Below are 22,887 nucleotides of genomic sequence, written 5' to 3'. Positions count from 1 at the left end.
GTTGAGGACGTCCAAAAGTTTCACCCGAGAATGGAGCATGATACTCTTCCATTAAAGCCAAGTGCATGTTACAAATGAAAGTATAAAGAGGGACTGAGCCAAATTTCTAATCAACTCTACCAAATGACACACAATCACCACGTCGGTGTGCGGTGAAGGGGAACAATTTCACCACCATGACCTAACTCCATCCTCTCAACTGGAAAAAGTCAGTGAACATGAATGCACAAATCAGTTGGAATCCTTTTTAAGGGTGTTTTCCTCACTAAGCCTCCCCTTAAAGCATCACCTTTTCGAAGGGCTCCTTCTGTGCTGGGTGGAGAGTATCGTGTGAGGTAATGAATGATTTTAAGGGCTATGCAGGCAGTAACTGTTAGGGCCTCCCTTACCATACAGGTCTTGACTGAACTACAAGACTTACAATAAGTGTGCCTCACAATAATCTTTAGATGTGGTGAAACAAGTATTTCTAGTATAGTAAACCCTTAATATGTACAAATAAATCTTGGTCTTTTAAGTAGGGGGTTAGGTATTAGGCCAGCCACCCTACCCTGTAAAAACCTTTAAATGTGCCTTGGATAGGTAAGGATGGATTTTCAAGATACATTTCAACCAGGCAACCGGAAATGGTTAACGAATGCATGGAAATTAGTAATATGGAATGTTGGAACACTATTGAAACTGGGTAAAATGATGGAAGTTGCAAAGACCACGTAAGAGATTGCTATAAAAGGATGTGGAGGATGATTCGAAGGCAATGGGAGTTACAATGTGGAGGGAGAAGGCAAAAAAAAACTGAATGGAAGCATTGATATAATAGAGGAAGCCAAGGCCCACACCGGATTGTAGACCTGCAGATGATGATGATGCCTCATTAACACATTCAATGCGGGCCCGATTTTCATGAATGTCGTCAGAATCGGCCATAAAAATAAGAAAGAAAAATAGAGAGTGGTTTTCACGCCATAACTTCCGTTCAAATACTGCTATTTACTAACGGTGCACACGGGTCAAAAGAGGGGAGCTTGCTGAAGGCTTGGAAGTGGATATTAGTCACGTACGGATGCGGAGAACGGTCCCCCATCCGACCGGTAGAGCACGTCAATTGACGTGCTCCGTGCTGAGTGTGTTAAGACTACCTTGGAGATAACTTGTGCTTCTTCACTGAACTGAAGGGACCCTGCTAAGGACGTTAATTTATGGACACAGACACACATGCAGGCACTCAGAAATAAATCACTCACACATTAACTCACTCACTCAAGTGAGTCCAAATAATCAGATCATTCATTCAATGGTATTAGGCTCATTAACTATGCGGAAGTTTATATTCGAAAATGAAAAGGAGACTTCATTGACTTTCACTGATTTATTTCGTCCGTACGACATGTTTCGAACCATAGAGGTCATTATCAAGTACAACAAATTTGAATGGTAAGCAAACATATCTTCAAGGAGTATGTATATATATTTCTTTACCATTCAAATTTGTTGTACTTGATAATGACCTCTATGGTTCGAAACATGTCGTACGGACGAAATAAATCAGTGGAAGTCAACAAAGTCTCCTTATCATTTTTTAATCAGATCATCGTGAAGATGTACATAGGACGGGATGGGAAGGATTCTTTATCAGGCGAATTGAGTTCTTCTTTTCATTTTCACTTGTAACATTTGAGATGCCATAGAGGTCAAACCTTCCTCCTGGAGTATGATTATTATGACCAAAAAGCAGGCTCATTCTCGACCCCTTCATAAGGCGGGAGATGGCCATGACCATGGCCATGCGCCAGCACTATATTCAAGGGGAGGACAAGCGGAGGGTCTGGGGATGTGGAATGTAAATTTAGAAATTTTAATCCTTACCCTCTTGAGGTTGAACTGAATCTTGCTAGATTGAATTATATATATTTATTTAAATTTTTATTTTGTTTACTCAAAACGGTGCTAATTATACTGTTAAATGAGACATCTTTGAAATCAAATGAACTGCTCAATGTTGGTATTCTGAATGTAAAATTTGTCAGTTTCGGAACAGGAGGGCACCAAAGATTTCCAGGCTCGAGGGCACACCAGGATACGTCCCAGTGGCCCGGCGGCCCAGCACGGGCCTGACTGAAAGCATGACTCCTGAACGTAGGATGAGAATGCCCTCTGCTAAATACTTCTGTGTGTGGCATTTAGGATGAAGGATAATTGTAGGTGACATAGGATTCATGATGCTAAGCATCATGCGGGTGTGGATGAATGATTATATGAGACCAGCAAACTTTTAGACGGATAGGTGTTTAAAAAAATCATCATTACTATTGCTATTGCTCCTTAATTTGTGTATTTCCTGCTTCTGAAGGTAAGTATACCTACATCCATTCCATAACTCCATATAAAATAAAATTCTCATACTATCCTACCCTTAATTTACTAGTCCGCTATGTAATCTGTATCTTTAACCCAATTTCCCTCAATTTTTCTGTGCATAAGGAAATATAAAGACAATGAAAATTACATTTAATCATGTAGAAACCAAAGGTGTTTATAAAACTTAAGTGTGACAAGAGCATGGCGTTTTTGTAATGAGCAAATGGCTCTTATCTAGCAACACTTTGTGTTGTCCTTGTTAATTTGAAACAGGAGATGTTTGGAGGTTTGGTTCAGGTTGGGAAAGAAATGCTAACTTATGGTGAAGAATGAATATCAGTAACATCAGCAAAATTCACATCTTCACACTGCAAAGTTAAATCATACATCCCTGATCTAATTGGAAAAACAATATACTTTTATTTTAAAAGTTGGAGTTACGGAAGCAATCCAAATAAATGAAAAACTCCTTTGTGTAACGGCTACGTTGCTAGTTGACTAAAAGTATGATATTTAAATTTTAAAAATGCATCTTTTTCTGAAGTAGTATTGGAAGATATTATAAGATAGATTGGAATTTTACTCGTGTGGCTCGAAGATTGACAATTAAAGTTGGCGCTCATTTTTTACAATGATATCGACTGATCGATATAAACTCGATTGACATCGACTTTCTATATCGAACTTACTATCGATAATACCGTCGATTTGCTTTCGCGTGTCATTTTTTCTAACGTCAGTATCGAATTCTTCTTCCGGCCTCCAAAATGAAGTAAGGGCATGTGGATTTTCAGATTGTTCAATCTTTACTTATTTAATGCATCTTTGCATTTTAATATCCCATTTCATTGTGCTTCTTTTTAATATAATCAATTTTATCTCTTTACAGGATCGGACTTTGTGCCTATAGCGGGTATAAAATATATCCCGGCCATGGAAAAACCATGGTCAAAGCTGACGGAAAGGTACTGTAATAACTCACGTTGCCTTTGTTATTATTTTCATAGCTCATGCAATATGTTCACGAATTACACCTTGTTTTTAGATATTTACTTTCCTGAACGCAAAATGCGAATCTTCACATTTAATGAAGAGGAATCCTCGTAAAGTAACATGGACAGTGCTGTACAGAAGAAAACACAAGAAGGGTCAGGAGGAGGAACAGGCCAAGAAGAGGACGAGGAGGACGCAAAAATTCCAACGTGCCATCGTCGGTGCCTCTCTTACTGATATTATGGCTAAGAGGAACATGAAACCAGAAGTGAGGAAAGCCCAGCGAGAACAGGCTATCAGGTACCGTAACCATCTTGTTTCCTCCTCCAAAATATACTAGCAAGCTTGCTAATTTTTTGGACCGAACATTAAGAGCTGCTTTAAAGAATGTAAGGTTTCCTACTGCCAGGCTCGGAATAACTGAAAATGTTTACTTTATTGAACCCACGCTTTTGGCGTTGTATGTGTTTGGTAATCCGTATGAGGAGTTTGTAAAATGTTTCATAATTTTATTTTGTGCATTGCCACTTAACGCTTATTCGGTAATCTTCCAAGTTCGCCTAGAGTTTACTAATGACTTTAAATAGTTCACATAGGCGAACATCGTTGAGTGCTGTTCCGGTGTGGATTTGTTAATTGTAGCTTTTAGGTAGAGGTTTCATTATTACCTTAATCTTTAGCTGTTTATCGAAAATAACTTAAATGCATTGCCCTTTTGGCTCAAGCTTTGACATAGTTAGTGGGGTACCTCTCCTCGTCCTCTTTTTTTATCCCATGCGAGTTATGTCAGTTACAGTTTCTCGGAATGTGAAATATGGAAAACTGCTAATTTTATCCCCATACTTAAATCTTGCGCAATAAGTGCTGCATCAAACTATCGACCCATCTCCGTACTCCCATTTCTCTCTTCTGTTTGTGAAAGAATAATCTCTAATCGACCACCTATTAAATCCTAATACTCGCAAGTTTAGGCTACTTGGTTTTTATTTGGCTCAAAACATGTCTGGCATAAATTTTACTTCATCAGTTGGTAGCTGACGCATAATCTAGAATAAGTGATGTCTGTGTAATTATGACGTTTTGCTTATTTTTATCGGATCTTCATAAAATTTATTTCACATTCTAAACAACCCTGGGAGTGCGTGGAAGTTCTGCAACTACATTTAAATTAATTATATATTTGCTACTTGTCTTAATGAGTTAATGGTAGATCATTTACATCGGCTTCCATAGCAGATGACAAATGTTGATTGAGTGGACTAGTGGCTTAGCAATATGAAAGAAATGCGAGGAAATTTTTATATTTTTGTGCTAATTGCAAGGGAAAACATAATTTGTTACAGAAACACCATGACCTGACCGAACCCACTCCAGTATAATTCAACCCGCCCACATCAAAATTTCGATATCCATTTGCTTTGATTTTGTGCAGTCTACAAGAACAAATATGTGTCATTTATGTGAACACTATGCCCCAACCCAAACCACCCGGACATAATGCAACCTGCCCACATCAAATTTCGATTTCCATTTGCTCGAATTTTACATCATTTACAATTAGGAGGATGATGTACTTTATAGAAACACCATAGCTCGACCCAACCCAATGTGGCATTAGCATGGCATTATATGTCATCTATCATGGTTGCTACTCTGCAAAAGTTACTAATCCGAAATTTGAGAAAAGTACTGTATTTATCATATTTTAATTGTTGTAACAGCAATATATTTGTGTGAGAAATATTGTTGTGTCACAACAGCAGTGCTGCTAAAGCCTTGAGCAGAAATTAAACCAACTCTCTTCCACTTGCAGGGCTGCCAAGGAGCAGAAGAAGGCTGTTAAACAGGCCAAGAAGGCAACACAACCCGCTAAGGTATGAACACCTTCGTTTTCAAATGATTCTCTTCTGTATTAGTTTTATCTGAAAATGTCTAGCATGTCCGCATGGTCAGGTGTCTGGCATGTATATACAAGTACACCAATATTAAAAGGTTAGAATCAAATCAAGCTGTGAACGGTGACATTAGGAGTCTGATGACTTCAGTTTAATATGGTTATTCACTTGCACCATTTGTAATTTCTTTGCTTTCAATTCAACCTAATGCACAGTCACTCCCAAAAGTTTAAGGACAAAGTTTATGCCACCATTTCTGCTTCTCTTGGAAATATAATTACTTCTGTAGTCCTTCATTACGCACAGAAAATGTTTTGTTCGTGCTTAAATATATGTGTATTTGGTTATCATTATTCATTAGAAAATGTCTTGTGTGTTCTCTTTGAAAAAAAACAGGAATCACTCGTAATTGTGGATTCCAATTGCAAATTACTGTTCCTTCACCACATAATATTGAAAAATTGAAAAGGAAACAATCCTCTCTTCAATGGAACTCCATGTGCATGCCACGACCAGTCAAGGTCATGGTAAAGAGAAAGGAAGTGAAGTAAGAGTAGGCTGTCTGGGAAGTGAAAGGGGAGACGCAGGGAGTAGAGATGGCAATAGTCACAGTCAAGGGCTCTCCTGCACTTAATGATTAACAGTTTACTGTGGTATATGGAGCTTTTATAATGCAAGTACGGTGACACTATCAAAACATCAGGTGGAGTAAGCTCTCATTGACACCTGGAAGTAGTGATGGGTGAAAATCATTGATTTTCGATTCGATCTTCGCTTGAACAAATCGGCGGCACCAGTTGTTGTTTTGATATATCTATAATCACGTGATAATCAAGTACCAGTGGCTGCATTTTTATATAGCAATTATATGGCAGTATATTAGAATTGCAAGTGATAGTGAAAATTCGTATCGAAAAATTGTATGATATCCTCGCGATTATCTAACATAGAATTGGTGTAATCGTATGATTCATTGTCTGCACATAATCAGTAGAATCATATGATTCGATGCCTACTAAAAATCATATGATTCTACTGATTTTCAAAATAATCGATTATGCCATTCCAATTTTTAGAATCGATGCTTGTGAACCGATAATCATTTGATACGATCAATCGATTATGGTGGAATTTTGCCCATCTCTCTCTGGAAGCAATCTAAAATAACAGTCTCATTGAATAATACTTCATTTGACGTACATTATAATAAAGTGAAAGTTCAGATATCTGTATTTTCTGATTATTCATGCCACCTCTACTTATCATTATCCTCGATAATCTGGAGTTTACTGTATTAAAATACAATATCTGAAACATTAATGCAAATAGTATCATTAAAAGTGTTTACTGTAAGTCTTTCCTCCAAAGCCAGGTTTAATGAGATGCCATAGCTGATTGTCAGAGGATCGAAGTTGCTTCAGGGGAATGAAATTTTCATTTTTTTTATTGAGTATAATAAATGAGAAAATAAAAATCATCATTTAAAAATAAACATGTGACAAATATGGATTAATTTTCTACACTTGCCAATGAGTCAAAATCTGAAATACTTTGTATAAAGGGTCAATATGTTTTTTTCCAAATGCCATGCTCCCAAATAAGTGTAATGGTAACAGTTGAATGATGTACAGGCATCCCCCGAGTTACGTAAGGGATGCGTTCCAGCAGACTCTGCGTAAGTCGAAGTTTACGTAAGTCGAACATTTGCCTTAGTGCTCCAGAGATTTCGATCGGTGCGGTGAAATTCTCAGCGGAGAAGTTTGCGGTACATTCTTGGTGGAGTTTCATTCAATTCACTGCGATATTCATTAACTCTTCCGCGTATTCTTACGTTATTAGATAAAAAATCAATAACATTAATATAGTCTGAGAGTTCCTCTCGAGCATTGCCAATCAAAATGCGTAATATTATTCCACGAGTTGACTGATCGCGTGGATTCGGGAAAGTACGGTATCTCAATGCTACATTACTAAACTGAATACTTAAATTGATTCATTATGTTATACTGTGAACTAAGGGCCCATATTTTGTATTCTCTACCTACTTATAATCATTATATCCTCTGCCTTTTATATCTTACGTAGATTGATGAATCTGGCGGTTTCATTGCCACAGTAATCTTTCACGCACGCAAACATACTTTCATATTCTCACATCTCAATAAAATGACGTGAAAATATCATCATTTGAATATTTACTTCGCTGGAAACATAGAAGAGTATTTCCAATGCATAAAGCTAATTAAAAGTGAGCTTTTATTCAGCTAACTTGCTTTCAATGATGCAGTATTCATTTATATTGGCACACAATATGAGAGAACGAGAAAATGCAGCTTAATAAAATCTTTGCAAAATACAATACGGCAACCCAATCGCCAGAAATATGTAAACAAGTACGCAATTAATATCGTCAGTCAACTTTTTCCTCACTTTTTCGTAGCGTTCTTTGCCGAAAATGTCAATGCCTTTACGCGGGTACTAACCAATTCCTTTCCGCAAAAAGATTTCGGCTCGAACTTTGTTTTCTTTTATTTCCACAGATGGAAATGTCCAAGCTTAAGTATACAATTTTTAAATATTTGAAAGTCGGAGTTTGGGTGTGTACGCTGCGTGACAAGCTGTATCGTACAGAAGTGGGCGCAACCACTTCCATCACTAGAACTGCTAATTTTCATGTTATTTATTGACTTGGGGTTTATAAGCGATTTTCTACAGAAATTAATGAAAATTCCTTCGAGGAATGATAAAAATGGGTTACTTTGTATTGGTTAGCACGTAAAAAACTCGATAACTATTCGAAATTTTCTCTGCCATTGAGTGTACGAGCGAATATCTACTTCAACGCGCTCGCATTCGAAAATTAACGTAATCACTTGAAGTACGGTTATCACTTACGTAAGTACGGATTTACGTAAGTCGAGGCATACGTAACTCGGGGGATGCCTGTAATTAGTTTTCATTGTACAGCATACTCCTGATTATCCGGGCTAATGATGGGGAGAGGCATCACGAATAATGCGTTGAATTTTGAATGGTAGTGAAAGATGCTCTAGCAGGGTTCTCACTCAACCTTGAAAACCTTAAAATCGTAAATAAGCCGTGAATTTCGTATGCCGTGAAAAAACCTGGAAGAAAGAATGTGAATTTTGTCATAAAACCTTAAAAATCTTGATGTTACGATGGTAGAACTACGATGGGCCGATTTAAATAAAAATGGACATTTCGATCATATTTCAAGATCATTCACGCGCAGACATGGCCACGGATTTATCTGGACACGTATATTCAAAGCACAATTATTGGTCCGTGTGCCATGATGACACATTGGTCTTAAGCCTGCACTGAAGCCGGAAGACTGGTAAACAAAGTGTTCATTAACACTTGCGAAAATTCAGACACTTCTTAACTTCCCTGGCACCCTGGTCCCTCTATTTTCCCACTTAAGCACACACCACCTTAAGCCGGAGTTGACTTTTACAAATGATATGTGACGCCAGGAGAGAGAGCACTTTCATTGCTGCGTTTGCATTCGCGGCGCCTGTCACGTTTGTTAAATTTATAGTTAACGTGCGGCCGATGATTGTTAAGTGGTCAATATTTCTGCCTAAAATGGTTTATCTACAAATCGTGATTTCGAAGACCTTTAGACCGTGAAAACCTGGAAAAACGTGAATTTTAAAATTTAGATTGAGTGAGAACCCTGTCTAGACTCTTCATATCCTCGTTTACTGTCAGCACTTGAATGTCTACATTGTATGCCTCAATTTCAGTTTTTTTAATTTCACCTAGCTATTCATGAATATCCTATCTGAGAATTCTCAATCCTGATGGGATGTCATGAGTGGTACAATGATATGCTTGATGACAAATCGCCCGATGGACTTGGAGGTTGTCAAAGTGGGATTTTTGTTCTGCGCACTGATTCATTTATATTTTTCTTTCAGGCTAAGCCTGCACCAAAGACGAAGGCGGCAAAGGTTACTCAGAAGAGTGCTCCGAGGGTTGGTGGCAAACGTTAATTTGTATGTCCTATGTTGCGCTAAATAAATTGATAAACTTCATGGTGGCGTCGTGATTTATAGCTTCTTCCCTCATTAAAATATTGGACATGGTGACAAATGCTATCAAGAAAAAATTGAGAGGGATGAGATTGCTTCAATTATTTGGATATCACATTTTAGAGTCTGAAGGAGTAAAGCTCAATGGTTAGTTCATGATTAAAATAGTTAGTTTTTCATAACTGCAGTTGCAGATACTGGTTAGTGATTGCTTCATGATGTCTTTCTTTAATATTAAAATGGAGGATGCTCCAGTCTAATACTGAAAATGCAAAACTGATAGATAGGAAAAACTCAGATTCTACTGAAAATGCAGTTTCCCATCTGGGAATGAAATGGGTTTACTAAAGTCACCACTCACGTGGCTGGTGACTGCGAGGCATAACTTCAATGGGAAATGAACTAGGTATGTATGTATTTATATTGATGAGGGCTGCTGACAAGGGTAGTCTGGTCAGGTCGGCTGGTCATCACCAAGGGGCCCCCACAACTCTCCCATCCATCGTGAAGGATATACAAAAGGTGTAATAAAAATACTGGTGATCACTTGGACCACAATTATTTTGCAATTATAAAATTCTACGGTTTCATTAGTTGCTTTATTGTCAACGTACGAAGCATAAGAGGATTATAAATAAATAAACGTGTCAGAAGATACAAGAGAACCTGATGCATTTTTGAAAGGGTCAATTGAAAAGGTTATTTTCGGCTGCTTACAGACGAGACGACTTTTCGCCGTTCATGGCATGGCACCGTGAAATGCAGTCTCGTGTCAGATGAAAGCAATCTCAATATCACGGCTTGTGTCGTGAACAGCGGCTGACGAAAAGCCATCTTGTCTGAAAATGGCTTCAAGGTAGAATTGTGTATTTCACGCCGTACACGGCAGCCGGCAAAAAGTCTTCCCGTCTGAAAGCGGCCTCAGAGGTGTTTTGGGTTTTAGTGCAGTTTCAAGGATCAAATTCACTAAATAGTTAATAAAACCACAATCCATTACTAAATTTTTTGAGCTGTGAAATTCTCACTTTTTGTAGTATATTCTTATGAAATTTTGATCAACTATTATCTAGCATTTAATGCGTTGCGTTGCGCATCAGAGCCGTTGCAGCATCAAAATCCATTTCCGGGCATGGAGTTTCCTAAAATTTTCTGGTGGAGGTTACTTGAATGATAAGGATGGGCCCCCAATCACTGTAGACCGCCCCTGGAGGCTGACAGAAATTTTTATTCATGATGATATGATCTATTAGTTTCATAATTACTCAACGTTATTCCTTACTAGTTGAAATGCTCATTATCAAATTTTAAGAGAAAAAATTAAATTTAGACCAATGGGATGGACTGGAGCTGCCTCCTCGTCACTTTGTATCATTAATTGTGTGGTTCTGTCATTGCAGAAGTATTCTTCATTGTCTTAATATGAAGTGGAATTTTAATTTAATAATTTTTCCTACAGCAATTATGAAAACCTTTGATTAGTTTTCAAGACACTACAGAGCATATGGGTGCTAAAAGAAAATATTGAGAAAAGTACCTATATTTTGTTTCTCTATTATTCAGTTGAACATGATGTATTAGCCTGTTTACTGAGACTGGGTAGCTGTGGATACTTGAAGGATTCTTTGTTTTAAAGAAGTAAATTTTCTATTTTTGGGAGTTGAAGTTTGGTAAAATTTGGCGATGAATTATGATATGAACATGGAAAATTCCTTATTCTTCATGAGGTTTGAGAGTTCTGCTTTTCTTTTCCATGTTTATAAAATTCCATTGTGTTTGAGAGCATTCCATTATTATAGCAATTGAAGGCGAGCAGTAAATCATGTTCTTAAGAGGACAAACTGCTCAAATTCTGCAAAGAGTTATAGTGTGGAAACTCATCACTAATAGTATAGAAATCAACTGTTGACATCCAGTAGCGACTGTTGAATATCCAACGGTGACTGTTTGATATTCAAATTGTGTTGAAACTCCACAGCAATAGTATAGACATCAACAGTCGAAATGTAACGGTAACTGTTGAACCCAACAGTAACTGATGAAACCATAAGAAGCACTTCAACAGTAACTGTTATGGGTTTTATCAGTTACTGTTGGATTTTAACAATTACTGTTGAATTTTCTACAATTACTGTTGGACTTCAACAGTTGCTGTAGAAAATTCAACAGTAACTGTTAAAATCCAACAGTTTTTTCGCCAAGGGTAGGACAAGACTAAGACGCTGGAGAAAGGATCAAGACAGAGTGCCAACGCTAGGGAACTAAATACGGCCGAGAAGTGTAACAGGACCGATGCCTTGATGTCAAGGCATCCACCCCTCCGGCTTGATCTCATTTTATTTTTTATGCGTTATTTCAATTGTACTAAATAAGAAAGTTTCACAGTCTGTTGGGTGGCACATTGTCTGTTGGGATACTTTTTCCCCATAGTACACATGAAACTTCATGAGGCTCTATATATGTTCTATGATCATGAACCTGAATACATATATAAAAATGTAATGACACCTAGGCAGAGTTCTTTAATGTAAATAGTCAACCTTAAGAAGTGTTATAATTATACAACATTCATGCACGAACAAGGAATTCCATTTGTATGAATTAAATTAGTTTTCCACCAAGGTTAAGTATAAAACAGAAAAACTGGTGACTTTATTGTTGTACTCTTTGATGCTTATTACATAAGACAGGTAGTTGTCATCCTCCAGACCATCAAACCAATCTGAAATTCTTCATTCTTTCATTTCTTGTTTCAACTTGGACAGTGCTGTCAGACATTTGTCCCTCCATGCGCGACGCTCAGCGAGTTTTTCGACGGGAACCATGGCACACAACTGCTCATCCACAACATTAACTTGCTCTCCAACCATTTTTGGAGTTGGACCCATTGTCTCACTAACAGCGTATATGGTATTAGCATATCGCTCGCAGTAATTTTTCATACCTGCGGAAAGATTGATGAGGGTTAATTTTTCAGCCCAGTGCAATAACATTGTGTTCAAGGGGTTTTGCTTATCTTTCTATGATACCAAAATATGATCACAAGCAATTCACATTTTATGAAATTGTAGTTGACGGAAATGATTAGTCGAGAAGGGACCCTCTTCAGTAAACACACGTACCCATCATATTTATGAAGCGATGGGGAAATGTAAACATGAATGAGTTGGGGAGAAAAAATTGGACACATTAGAATGAAATACAATATATTTTACAGTTTTTAACTATACTAGCCTATAAAACACCACTGTACTTCCCTTTTTATCTTGATACCCAAATGCACAGGAATATTGCCCGCATCTCTAATCCCATGCAACTCGTGACAAAACCCACATACACAGATGCTCGAGGTATGTTGGGACCAAAGTAGTTGCACGCCGTCACTGGTACGTGGACTCTTTTTCAGCCAGGGCAAATCTATTTTGATGAATTACAAGGATGCAGGAGAAAGTGACCATTCTCTTTTGGGACTACATAAAGAACACTTGCACTTACTGCCAAATACACGGCCGCGGCTTTCATAAGATATTAATATTACCACTTGGACACCTTAACCCTTTCGAGACGGTGAAGTTCTCGCCTTAGCGTGACTGCTGTACTGAGCTCCGAGAGATTCTTCCGTCCCCTCCTTATAGAGCATTTTTGAAGCACATTCGTAAAGAAGAGTGTTGCGGATAATCACACACTCTCAGCACCAACCTTTTTCGACCCTACCTAGTGGGGACTCGGCATTATCTCCGACGGTAGCTGGGCTCGCTCCTTTCGGGGTTTTATAACCTTACCTGCGGCATTGCTTCGCGGTCAATCATGGTTTGTTTATATGAATTAGCTATATGGATAATTGTTGCTTGAATGTTAATTGCAGACTTAGAATTGAATTCCTCGTTTTATTCTGAGAATTGTCAAATTTTGAATGAAGCTCTGCCATAAATATTGACGCATTTAATGCAGCAACAATTTCCATATTGATGTTTTCACTGAAATCGAGATATAATTTAATATTGATTGTAGAATTTTGTTGAAGAATTGTAAATACTGCTCAAAAGACTAATAATTCAATTATTAGTTTATTTTTTTTGAGAGAGGAACAAATACTTATTTCACAAAATAACTGGATAAACACTAGGGTGGTTTCCTATTATTTTTTTATTGCCTCAATCGAAAGATTATTACTCCAAGCATTACTTCACGCATTTAGATTTTTAAATGACGATATCTATTTTTCGCGATTAAATGAAAAGTGAAAATTTTCAAGTGTGCGAAAACGCGACCTCTAAGTATGAATGCCAGGAAAACTCCATATGACGTATTTCTGGTTCCCGCTGCCACCTTGGGGCGAGGCTTTGAGTGCTGATACGATGCAGGATGCCAGCAGGTAGCAGAGTAGGAGGTAGCGCTTGGCTTAAATAAGGATTATTAATACCTTATCAAAAGCAGGAAACTTTCCGACCATAGGCAGTTTTAATAGGTGATTATTAAGAGATGTTTCCCTGAGCTTTCTGCCTCATGCATGCATTGGTAATCTCAGACAATGGAAAACTCCTATCTACTTGTATAGAAACTAGGTCCCTGTGACGTCACGTGGAGTGGCATCGCATGGGCGCCAATCTGGCCTTTTTCAAATGAGGATAAAAATTGACCATTGCCATTCGTCTAAACCGGTATTTCTAAAACCAAATAATTTGTATATTATGAATACACTGATGGGTAACGCATCGCAATCAATGCCTTTCGTTTTCTTTGATGAAGGAAACTACGCTATTGTATGACCTTATTTTCCCTTACTGCTAAGAGAGGTAATAGAAGACGACGGATCCGGGTACCTGCTCCCCGATTTTGAGGGTACGGCCTAAGCCCCGCAGTGTTGGGTCCCGAAACAAAGACATCGCACACCCGTGACCATCATAATAGGGGGAGAACTAGGAAACGTATGTATTCGGCATTCCTTCACCTGCGTGGGAAAATCTCCAATGAAAATATGCGGCTTTCATCTACCGGGTCAAGAAACGTCCAAATGTATACTTACATCTTTAGTACGGAAAAGGTTAACGACATTCAGTTGGGGTCTGCGAGTAACTTTCACCTTTCCTTTCAAACAACCTCCCTCACCGTCACTTTCACATCTCTTCAATACTGTTATGGGCATTTGGGTGTCAGGAATTTTTAAAAGAGCTATGTATAAATGATTTAACTCATACATTTAGGCCATGAAAAGGGACAAAGTACGGGGAGGTTCATTCGTACAGGTGGTGTATTTAGTACGACCTCATTTGAAAGTGTTACCTCATGGCAGAAAGCCCATAATAAGTGGGATCGAATCAAGTGGTACAAACCTGAACCCCCTCCACTGAAATTTTATGGCCATGAAATTAACCCTCCAAAAGCTTTGGGGGAGGGTAGGAGGTTGATTATCCACCCATTTTTGGGAGAACCCCTCTGGCTATTACCTTGTAATATATAAGAGTAGTTATAAATGGACTCGAAGGAAAACATCTGGAGACAGGAAATACAAATGCCAATTAATGTTAGAAGGTTAAGCATTTCTGAAACTAGTTTTTTTTCACAGACTATGGTAAGTGTCGTTAACCACCAAGGGCCAGGCTAAGAGTGCTCTTAGAATTCGACTCGTGGCCTACTCCTAGGCTATATTTAACACTTTTGGTAATATTTATCCCATTAACTTGATAAAACTGACGCCGGCCACGGTGGCGGTGGGGTAACGTCCTCGCCTGCTAGACAAGAGGCCGCGGGTTCGAGTCCCGCTTGGATAGGTTTCCCCTGTCCAGGGCATGGTTGTTTGTGAACGTTTACAAGTTACATTTGTTGAGTACCCCGATGTAAAATGGTCAGTATGAGCTGTATTCGGTGGTTTGAGAATAAAATAAAATAAGTTAAAGTAAAACATTGCAATATTCCTAGTGAGTTTTTTTAACAATGCGTTTCGCTGTAACAGCAACATTTTCAATGCCCACAGCCTTGTAACAATCAAATGCTTAGTGCAAAAATAATGCAGTGTCATATTAAACTAATATTAATAACTTCCACCTAATACGGTACAAGGTATCATTCTAACTTAAATTTGCATTTGAATTTCCTTTCTTTGGGTGATGACCTTGATGGGTACCTTGCGGAGATAAAGAAATAATGAAAAAATTCATGCCACTGCTGAGATGGTACGTGACTTGTAGATAGGAAAAGATTAATATTCATCTAATTATTAAGTAATAACAATAAATTTACCTTCAGCATTTAGATGTGCTGTTTCCAGGGGACCCAGGAATGCATATCTCATGCCCAAACCTTCAGACATGACTTTATCAATATCCTTGACATCAAGAATGCCATCCGCTACTAACCTCCAAACTTCATTGAGAATAGCATACCTGTGAATATAAATATTATAGTAATCACGAGCCTGTAGTAAATGCATTTGTTAGGTAACTTTATTGAAAGAAATCATAACATTTTTACCCGTGAATTCCATGGAACATGACCATTTATATAAAACATTATCTTGAAATTCAATCAGCAATCTAAGCTTCAAATAGTGGAAAGTAATCTTAATTGAAATTTAATTTCCTACGTATTATTTTGCACATTTTTCAATTCATGGGTACAAGGGCATACCCAGGATCAAAACTAGAGGGGGACAAGCTGTGGTTGTTCAAGTTGTAACACAGTAAAGGTAACGAAACCAAAATTATGAAAAAACTATAACAGCGCTTAATTGGTTCTTAAAATTATTTGCTCGGAAAAAATATATTTATTTTGATCACATGTTTTATATTAATATCACTTTTCTTGGATTACAAAGAAATTTGTTCAAAAATTTCGATTTGAAATAAATTTACATATTTTTGCTTCCAGGGGGGGGGAGCAGCTGCCCCCCCCACCAGGTATGCCCATCCGTGGGTATATGACTACTTATATATTATATGGCCCAGACCCTGCTTCAATTAGCAATAAAAGACACTGATACTTCCACAATTTTAAAAAATTTCGACTGGTTTCGGCTGTTACACCATCATCAAGTATGTACATAACATATCAATAATCCTGCTGCAATACTTTTTACCCTTTCTTAATTATGACGGAGGTAGTCTGGCATTTCATCAGTTCTGGGAAAAAAATTGTTACACACACCTCATGCTTAGTAAAATGAGAGAGAAGAATGTGCATTAGCACCTATGGTTAATTTATCTGTGGGACAATCTAAAATCATGCCAAACGTTTGATGAAATGAAAGTACATTGGTAGTGCGTGATATGTTACAGGATCAACCTCATTCAATTATGTACATATCATGTTTTCAAAACAGACTGAAAGCACGAATTTGGTGCTTTTAGGAAAAAACAATCATGGGCAATTTTTACGAAACCTATTATATAGTCCTGTACGAATTTCTAGTGTCAGTTCATTAAGACAAGTATACATTACAACTTGTACCCAACTATGGGAAACCTTTCAGCTTGGACAAGAAAAAATTTCAAAGTTTTTCGAAGCTCAGAGAAAAAGTCAAGGCACGCAATCTGCCAAACAAAAAATGGAACCCTTTTTTTTTACTGTCCTTGGGTGAAGCAAAAATAGTAGACGGATGCAGCAAAAAATACATCCATCAGCTTTTGAGGAGTTAGATGTTCATTTTCTTCAAGAAAGTGAGTACCGTCAGAATGAAAATAAACAGTTAGCACCATTAGCCAGCATGGAAAGGACAGGTATCACAACTGGAGTATGTAAAAAAATTCAACCATTCGTATTGCATCATATGTTAAAGGAATTTAAAGTAGTGTGAAGTTCATCACTCACTCAGTGCTTCAACCTGAAGGTTAGGTGAGGGTACAGCTCGTCCCAGACTAGGGCACGGGCATGTTATTTTCATATTCATGGTAGGGGGGCCAGTTCCTTTCGGACATTCTTCCTGAAGCACTGCCTACATCTCTTCTGTTTTCGTTTTTTCTGTCTTTCGTGCTTTTCATATAATCGGGGAAATGTCCTAATAAGCCCTTGGTTTTGGTTGAGGTGGGCTAGGATGACTATCTCCTCAAAGGGATTGAAGGTACAGATATTGTCATAAGAGATTCTACAATTGGAATTAGAAAGTCGATGAGAGGAATTTTCCAAAAATTTTCTTTGAATAAAAAACAACGGTTCAGCAACAGTAATTTCAGTAGGTGGATTCCCAATTTTTAGTACCATTTGATGGATTTCCTTTCAATGGGAAAGTCAGACATCATTTGATCCCAATGATCGATGCCACAATTGTAATTGCTATATTCAACCACCGCCTGTGGCTTTCTTGGCGTGCACCCTCGTCTTTTCGTAGATTCGTTCATTTTTTTGCACTGAATTCAGCGCTGATCATCCGCACTTCCCTCTTATCCTTCCACCTTAGGATACAGATTTTATCCTCATGAAAGGCCTCCACCACCTCACCTTTCTTTAATTCGTAGCAGAGCACCACAAGAGGAATAACTTTCCTGCCTCTCCTTAGTGCCCCCGTCAAGTTAGGTTTCCCATTTGGATGGAATCTAGACTTGGCTACACTGTTATAAAAGTTATCCATATAAAAGGATTGGCCTCAGTCAAAATGATCCTCCGTCATTTGTTTATCATCTTCTCTAAATGCCCTTTTCCAGACACTTCTAAGTTGGAGGACCTGCAGCGCCAAACCCTTTGCTTCCGTCAACGTATACAACTTTATTGTGCACCTGTAGCGCTTTCCCCTCATATATTCACGATATCCCAGCCTAGCTCTCCATGGAACCATAGACTCTTCCAAACTTAGGTCATGTGAGCGGGTCACTACTTTGTCCATTGTTTCCTTGAATGTGTCTATATGGGGCTAATTTTGAATAATCAGTGGGTCAGAGGAGTCGGTCGGTTAGTGTCAGAGAACGTAGATAGGTTCTCGTTGATTTGAAGGGCTTGGAGAATTGACATGAATTGATGAAGCGACTTCTCTGACTTGAAGCAATGCAAGTCATATAAAGATTGAGCTTTTCAATTATTGGAGATACGGGAAATTTGGATTATTCTAGTATGAAAAATAAGGCCAAAAAGTGGGGAAATTCTTCTATGGTTAAATATTTCCATCTAGTTAATTTCCTTCAGGACATGCATTGCCCATTTTAAATCCTCGGATGTATATGTCCTTGGGCCGGATCAGTTTCTCAGAGTTCGGCAGCATGTGACTGGGTTAGTGGAAATTGATCTCTTAGGCATTTTTTGTTAGGGAGGATGCCAAATAAAATGCTTGTAAGTATTCCGAATATCATGGAAAAAATCAATAATGAGTCTCTAATTCCATTGTTAGTGAACGTAAGGATGGGGAAGTCTAGCTATGTGCATGCAATGTAAATAGTAAAAATAAATCGCAATGTGGAACCAGGACTTCACTGAAGTTATTGTAAAATTTATGCAAATATGGTTATTATTTCAAGCGTAGCAGCAATTTTAAATATCTGCACTTGTTCTCTACTTTATTTCAAAATAGAACTTACTTCATGAATGTAACTCGTACGTACAAAATTTACTTGATATTTTTGATATTCCACGCACTAAACCCTTTCAATGTGAAGTTGATAATTACAAATATATCCTTGAACTAATCAACTGCACTAAATGTGGTGTGACTGTACTTTGGCTAGATAGTTTCTCAGGGAAGGGATAAGATATGAACTTGTACTCACTGGATGCGGTTCAGGGCAAAGCCTTCAACTTCCCTGGTGAGAGTGACGGGTGCTTGACCAATTTCTTCCATGATGGCTCTAGTTCTCGTGACCACAGATGGTTCAGTCCATGGTGCAGGCACTATTTCCACCAGAGGAACATAATACGGTGGGTTGACCTGAAATGCATATTAACCCTTTCACTGCTGTGAACGTACCTAGTACGTTTGCACAGCAGACTGCTGTGGACGTACTTCTTTTTCTTCCGCCCTGCCATGGACTTTCGCAAAAGCACTTCGAAGGGACCCACTAATCCAGGACCCTTTCCTCGACGAGCTCAGCCACGCAGGACCGTCTCATCGACCCTACCAGGGGGGGGTAGGGCCTCCCTCCTGAAAAGTGACCGCTCTGACTGCAATTTGAAAATCAATCAATCAATCCGATCATCAAAAAAAGATTGTGTTTTCATCGCACTCCTGCCAATCAAGCAACCAAGTACGTCTTTGAACTGTGTTTCTGCGATGAAAAAAAACGATTGTTAACTTGGATAAAATGGCCATTTTCCGGTGGTCCGCAGCCACGTTTTTAGCTAAGTTAACAAAATCGTTATTTATCATCGCAGAAACACGGTTCAAAGATGTACTTGATTGGCAGGAGTGCGATGAAAACAATCATTTTTTGATGATCGGATTGATTGATTGATTTTCAAATTGCAGTCAGAGCGGTCACTTTTCGAGCCCCGCTGGTAGGGTCGATGAGACAGTCCTGCGTGGGTTAGCTCGTCGAGGATAGGGTCCCAGATTAGCGACCCTTTGGAGGGTGTACCACGCCCATTACTGAAGTACCTGCTCCATGGGCTCACGAAACGCATTTTAACCTTTTCGCCGCATGTGAGGAGAAGGTTTTCGGATATTGAACAGCAGCAAAAGGGTTAAAATATCTATAAATATCTATCAGCAGAGGCATAACTCTGAGTGAGATAGACCCCCCCCCCCCACCCTCCCAAAGCGTCAGATAAATTTTATAGTTTTCCCTGTTGTGATGGTTTCCCACAGAATCACTAGTTAAAGCCAAATTTTAAGCTCCAAAATTATGTATAATGTATTTCCAGGCATTTCATTTTTCAAAATTTTCCCGGGTGCGACCAGCCCCCCCAAGCAACCATCCCTCCTTTAAGCTTATTCCTAGTTACGCCAATGATGTACAGTACCCTATATACTATCGATAATCTGAAAAAAAACCCTCCCTTATCAAGAAAATTACTTCCACAATGTCACTATAGGGGTTGTATTCATTGCTACAGCTTGAATCACATCTTTTTTTCCATACTTCAAAGTGATTCCAGCAATAGGTTTTCAGGGACCAAAAGAGTGACCTCTCGACACATCATTTTCTGCATCATATGGTCATTCCCTGTATCCCTTTTTCCATTGTTATTCCGTCAATTCCCATACTTACAACTGTCATTTGATTAAAAGCCAAGCATAGTGTTACAATTGCTGTTAGTGTCCGTGTGTTCTGATTGGCTGAAAGACGGTATCACCGACAGTATCAGCAACAGAAAAAGGGAAGTGCCAAGTAATGGAAAAAGGGACGAGATTTCGACCACTATAGAGTCATCATGGTAAATGGTCATTATTCCGCCATTGTTGAAGCTATTGCTCGGAAGGGACAGAAAAAATAATCGTGTGATTCAGGCTTAACAGCAAGCAAACAGACAGAAAGTTGCTTTGGGAGAGGTTGAGTGGTACGTGGGTCGCATACACTGATATTTTGTTGCCAATCACAATCATCAGAAACCCATACTGTAATTTTTTTGAAAGTTGAATTCAATGTGGGATATTGGCAACCAGTATGAATCATAATTACATACTAACATAAACATTTTCAGGCTGCATCTGCGTATGTTGTTGAATAATCCACAACAGTTTTGCCAGCTATCATGCTGGCATTCTCAGGTGAAGAATGGCAGGAAGCTTGTGGTCCTCTCATATGTTGGGAATTTTGACTCAAAAACCAGGAATATTTCTTTGGCCAATCAAGGACCAAGTCATTTTAAATTGATAAGCTTCGAGGAGAAAGCAATTGTAATTTTAATTTACCTTATTTTTGCTTCAACTGGCTACATGAGAATGATGTAAGTTGATCGTATGACAAGCCCACTGAAGCTATACCATTGTGAATAGAGCCAAGCACCTAGGTATCTAAATGATTCAAGGGTGATCCATAGAACTGAATCTTTAGCATCACTTCTTTGCAACCATTTTGATCAATAAAAAAGTCTGTGTGCACAAATATCAGCTATTATTGAAACAGATCATTCCAGTTCATTTTCAGCCCTGTCTTCTTTACAAAAATCAAATGTGCCGCTAAAGTTTGAGTATGCTAATTAGGTGAAGGTGAGGGGATAATGACAGTGGATGGGGACCTTGAAAAGGCAATATGGACACACTTGCAATTGGGGGTTAGTACGAAGCATTAAATTTATTATTTATATCTTACCGGGTGAGAGACAATTATCTGTTTCTTGTGATTAAGATGATCGGAAAATTGTGAGGGCATAAAGGTACTCGTAGAACTGGAGAGTATAGTATCGTCTGCAACAAATTCGTCCGCTTCTTGAAACACTTTACGTTTTAATGCAAGGTTTTCTGGAACACACTCTTGCACAAACTTAGCTCCCTTGAGGCACATTTCTAAGTTGGTCGCACCTTTGGAATGAAAATGAATGGATATAGTTCACAATTCGTCTCAGAAACTATAGTAGCTAGTTCTACATAACCTCCATAGGACATGAAGAACCATGAATGCAAACCTTTGATGCAGGCGAACTGCTGGGCTGCGGTCAGTTTACCCCTCAGCATTTTCGTTTTTTCCAAAGTTTTCAGCTGCCGACTTACATCTTGTAGGGCGTTATCGACTTGGTTTTTATCAATGTCGTATATGCATACCTCGTAACCAACACTTGCAAAGAGCATAGACCAACTCCTTCCGATCAGTCCACTAATTACGAAAAGAAGCGAAGTAAATTCCTTCAATTGTATTGCATGTATGTTAACTACAACATGAAAGAGTGAATATATCCATTACCTTCCGATAATTCCAATCTTTTCCTTGCGGGCTGCCATAGCGAAGTTTTCTACTACTTCAGAATGCCACGACCGTTCACGTGAGGGGAACGCTCAAGGTAAAGGGGGAACAAGATGAGATCTCGTTTTCCTTCCAATGAGCCTCTTTCCTTATCTGACATTCTTTTTGCTCTCGTTGACACAAGCCATTCATCAGTGACGAGGTCTATCTATCCACCCTTGGTAGTATCACTGGGAGTCATTTATCAAATCGCATTATCTATATTTAGATACATCATTAGCCACGCCAGTCTAGTAGTTTTACACTGTTTTGTTTCAATGACATAATTGTTGGCATTTTCCGATATTTACGAGCGCTTGCTAGAGATATTTTTCTTGCTGCATTCCAAGGTACGCAAATCGTGCCGTTTGAAAATGAAGCGCGCAAAATTGAATGCGCTGACTGCCGGTTCTAAAGACGATCGGCTTGTTCGAGCGAGCGATTTTGTGTTTTATTATTAAGTGACCATTTGCGAAAGAAGTACTAACTCTTTGGTGTCTGTGTTAAGTCAATGGCCTGATGCTTGTCCATATATGAACGAATTTGGAGGACAAAGGCGGCATTGATAAACAAGCAACCTGCAGTGGGATAGGTTCCGGATACGGGGTGATAAATTTCCCATTCTCAACGTACTCCAAAATATGTCATGAGATAATGTTTTAGTTGTACAGGGTGGGCGGGCGGGAGAGAGGCGGTTACGTTTTCATGGAGGAACTTTTTTTTATCTGCCAAGTTTGAGTGATGGAGGTCATTATTCTTAAGCTCTCTTATCATCAACTTCCCGAACGG

General features: G+C 38.6%; 2 protein-coding genes across 2 annotated transcripts; one reads left to right on the top strand and one right to left on the bottom strand.

Annotated features, from left to right (window-relative positions):
• Positions 1-3,042: 3,042 nt before the first annotated feature.
• LOC124161525 (60S ribosomal protein L24) lies at positions 3,043-9,307 on the top strand. Its single transcript, XM_046537879.1, has 5 exons — positions 3,043-3,130; positions 3,248-3,323; positions 3,404-3,651; positions 5,165-5,225; positions 9,191-9,307. The coding sequence occupies exons 1-5, from the start codon at positions 3,126-3,128 to the stop codon at positions 9,263-9,265; spliced, it is 465 nt and encodes a 154-aa protein (XP_046393835.1). The 5' UTR covers positions 3,043-3,125; the 3' UTR covers positions 9,266-9,307.
• A 2,617-nt stretch (positions 9,308-11,924) lies between these two features.
• On the bottom strand, positions 11,925-22,391 carry LOC124161524 (lambda-crystallin homolog). The gene is made up of 6 exons (XM_046537878.1): positions 22,060-22,391; positions 21,785-21,972; positions 21,472-21,680; positions 18,991-19,148; positions 15,542-15,684; positions 11,925-12,245 (listed from the first exon to the last, which is right to left on the bottom strand). The coding sequence occupies exons 1-6, from the start codon at positions 22,095-22,097 to the stop codon at positions 12,034-12,036; spliced, it is 948 nt and encodes a 315-aa protein (XP_046393834.1). The 5' UTR covers positions 22,098-22,391; the 3' UTR covers positions 11,925-12,033.
• Positions 22,392-22,887: the final 496 nt, after the last annotated feature.

This window comes from Ischnura elegans, chromosome 6 (genome assembly GCF_921293095.1).
Source record: "Ischnura elegans chromosome 6, ioIscEleg1.1, whole genome shotgun sequence".
Classification (NCBI taxonomy): domain Eukaryota; kingdom Metazoa; phylum Arthropoda; class Insecta; order Odonata; family Coenagrionidae; genus Ischnura; species Ischnura elegans.
This window is presented reverse-complemented; position numbering and strand designations above follow the sequence as displayed.

Excerpts from the sequence above, each read along its gene's own strand:
- LOC124161525 (XM_046537879.1), top strand. Across the intron at positions 3,324-3,403 it reads TGGTCAAAGCTGACGGAAAG|ATATTTACTTTCCTGAACGC; the intron begins GTACTGTAATAA and ends CCTTGTTTTTAG. Across the intron at positions 5,226-9,190 it reads AGGCAACACAACCCGCTAAG|GCTAAGCCTGCACCAAAGAC; the intron begins GTATGAACACCT and ends TTTTTCTTTCAG.
- LOC124161524 (XM_046537878.1), bottom strand. The coding sequence starts at position 22,097 with ATGGCAGCCCGCAAGGAAAAGATTGGAATTATCGGAAG. Across the intron at positions 21,973-22,059 it reads AAGATTGGAATTATCGGAAG|TGGACTGATCGGAAGGAGTT; the intron begins GTAATGGATATA and ends TTTCGTAATTAG. Across the intron at positions 15,685-18,990 it reads TTTGCCCTGAACCGCATCCA|GTATGCTATTCTCAATGAAG; the intron begins GTGAGTACAAGT and ends TTATATTCACAG.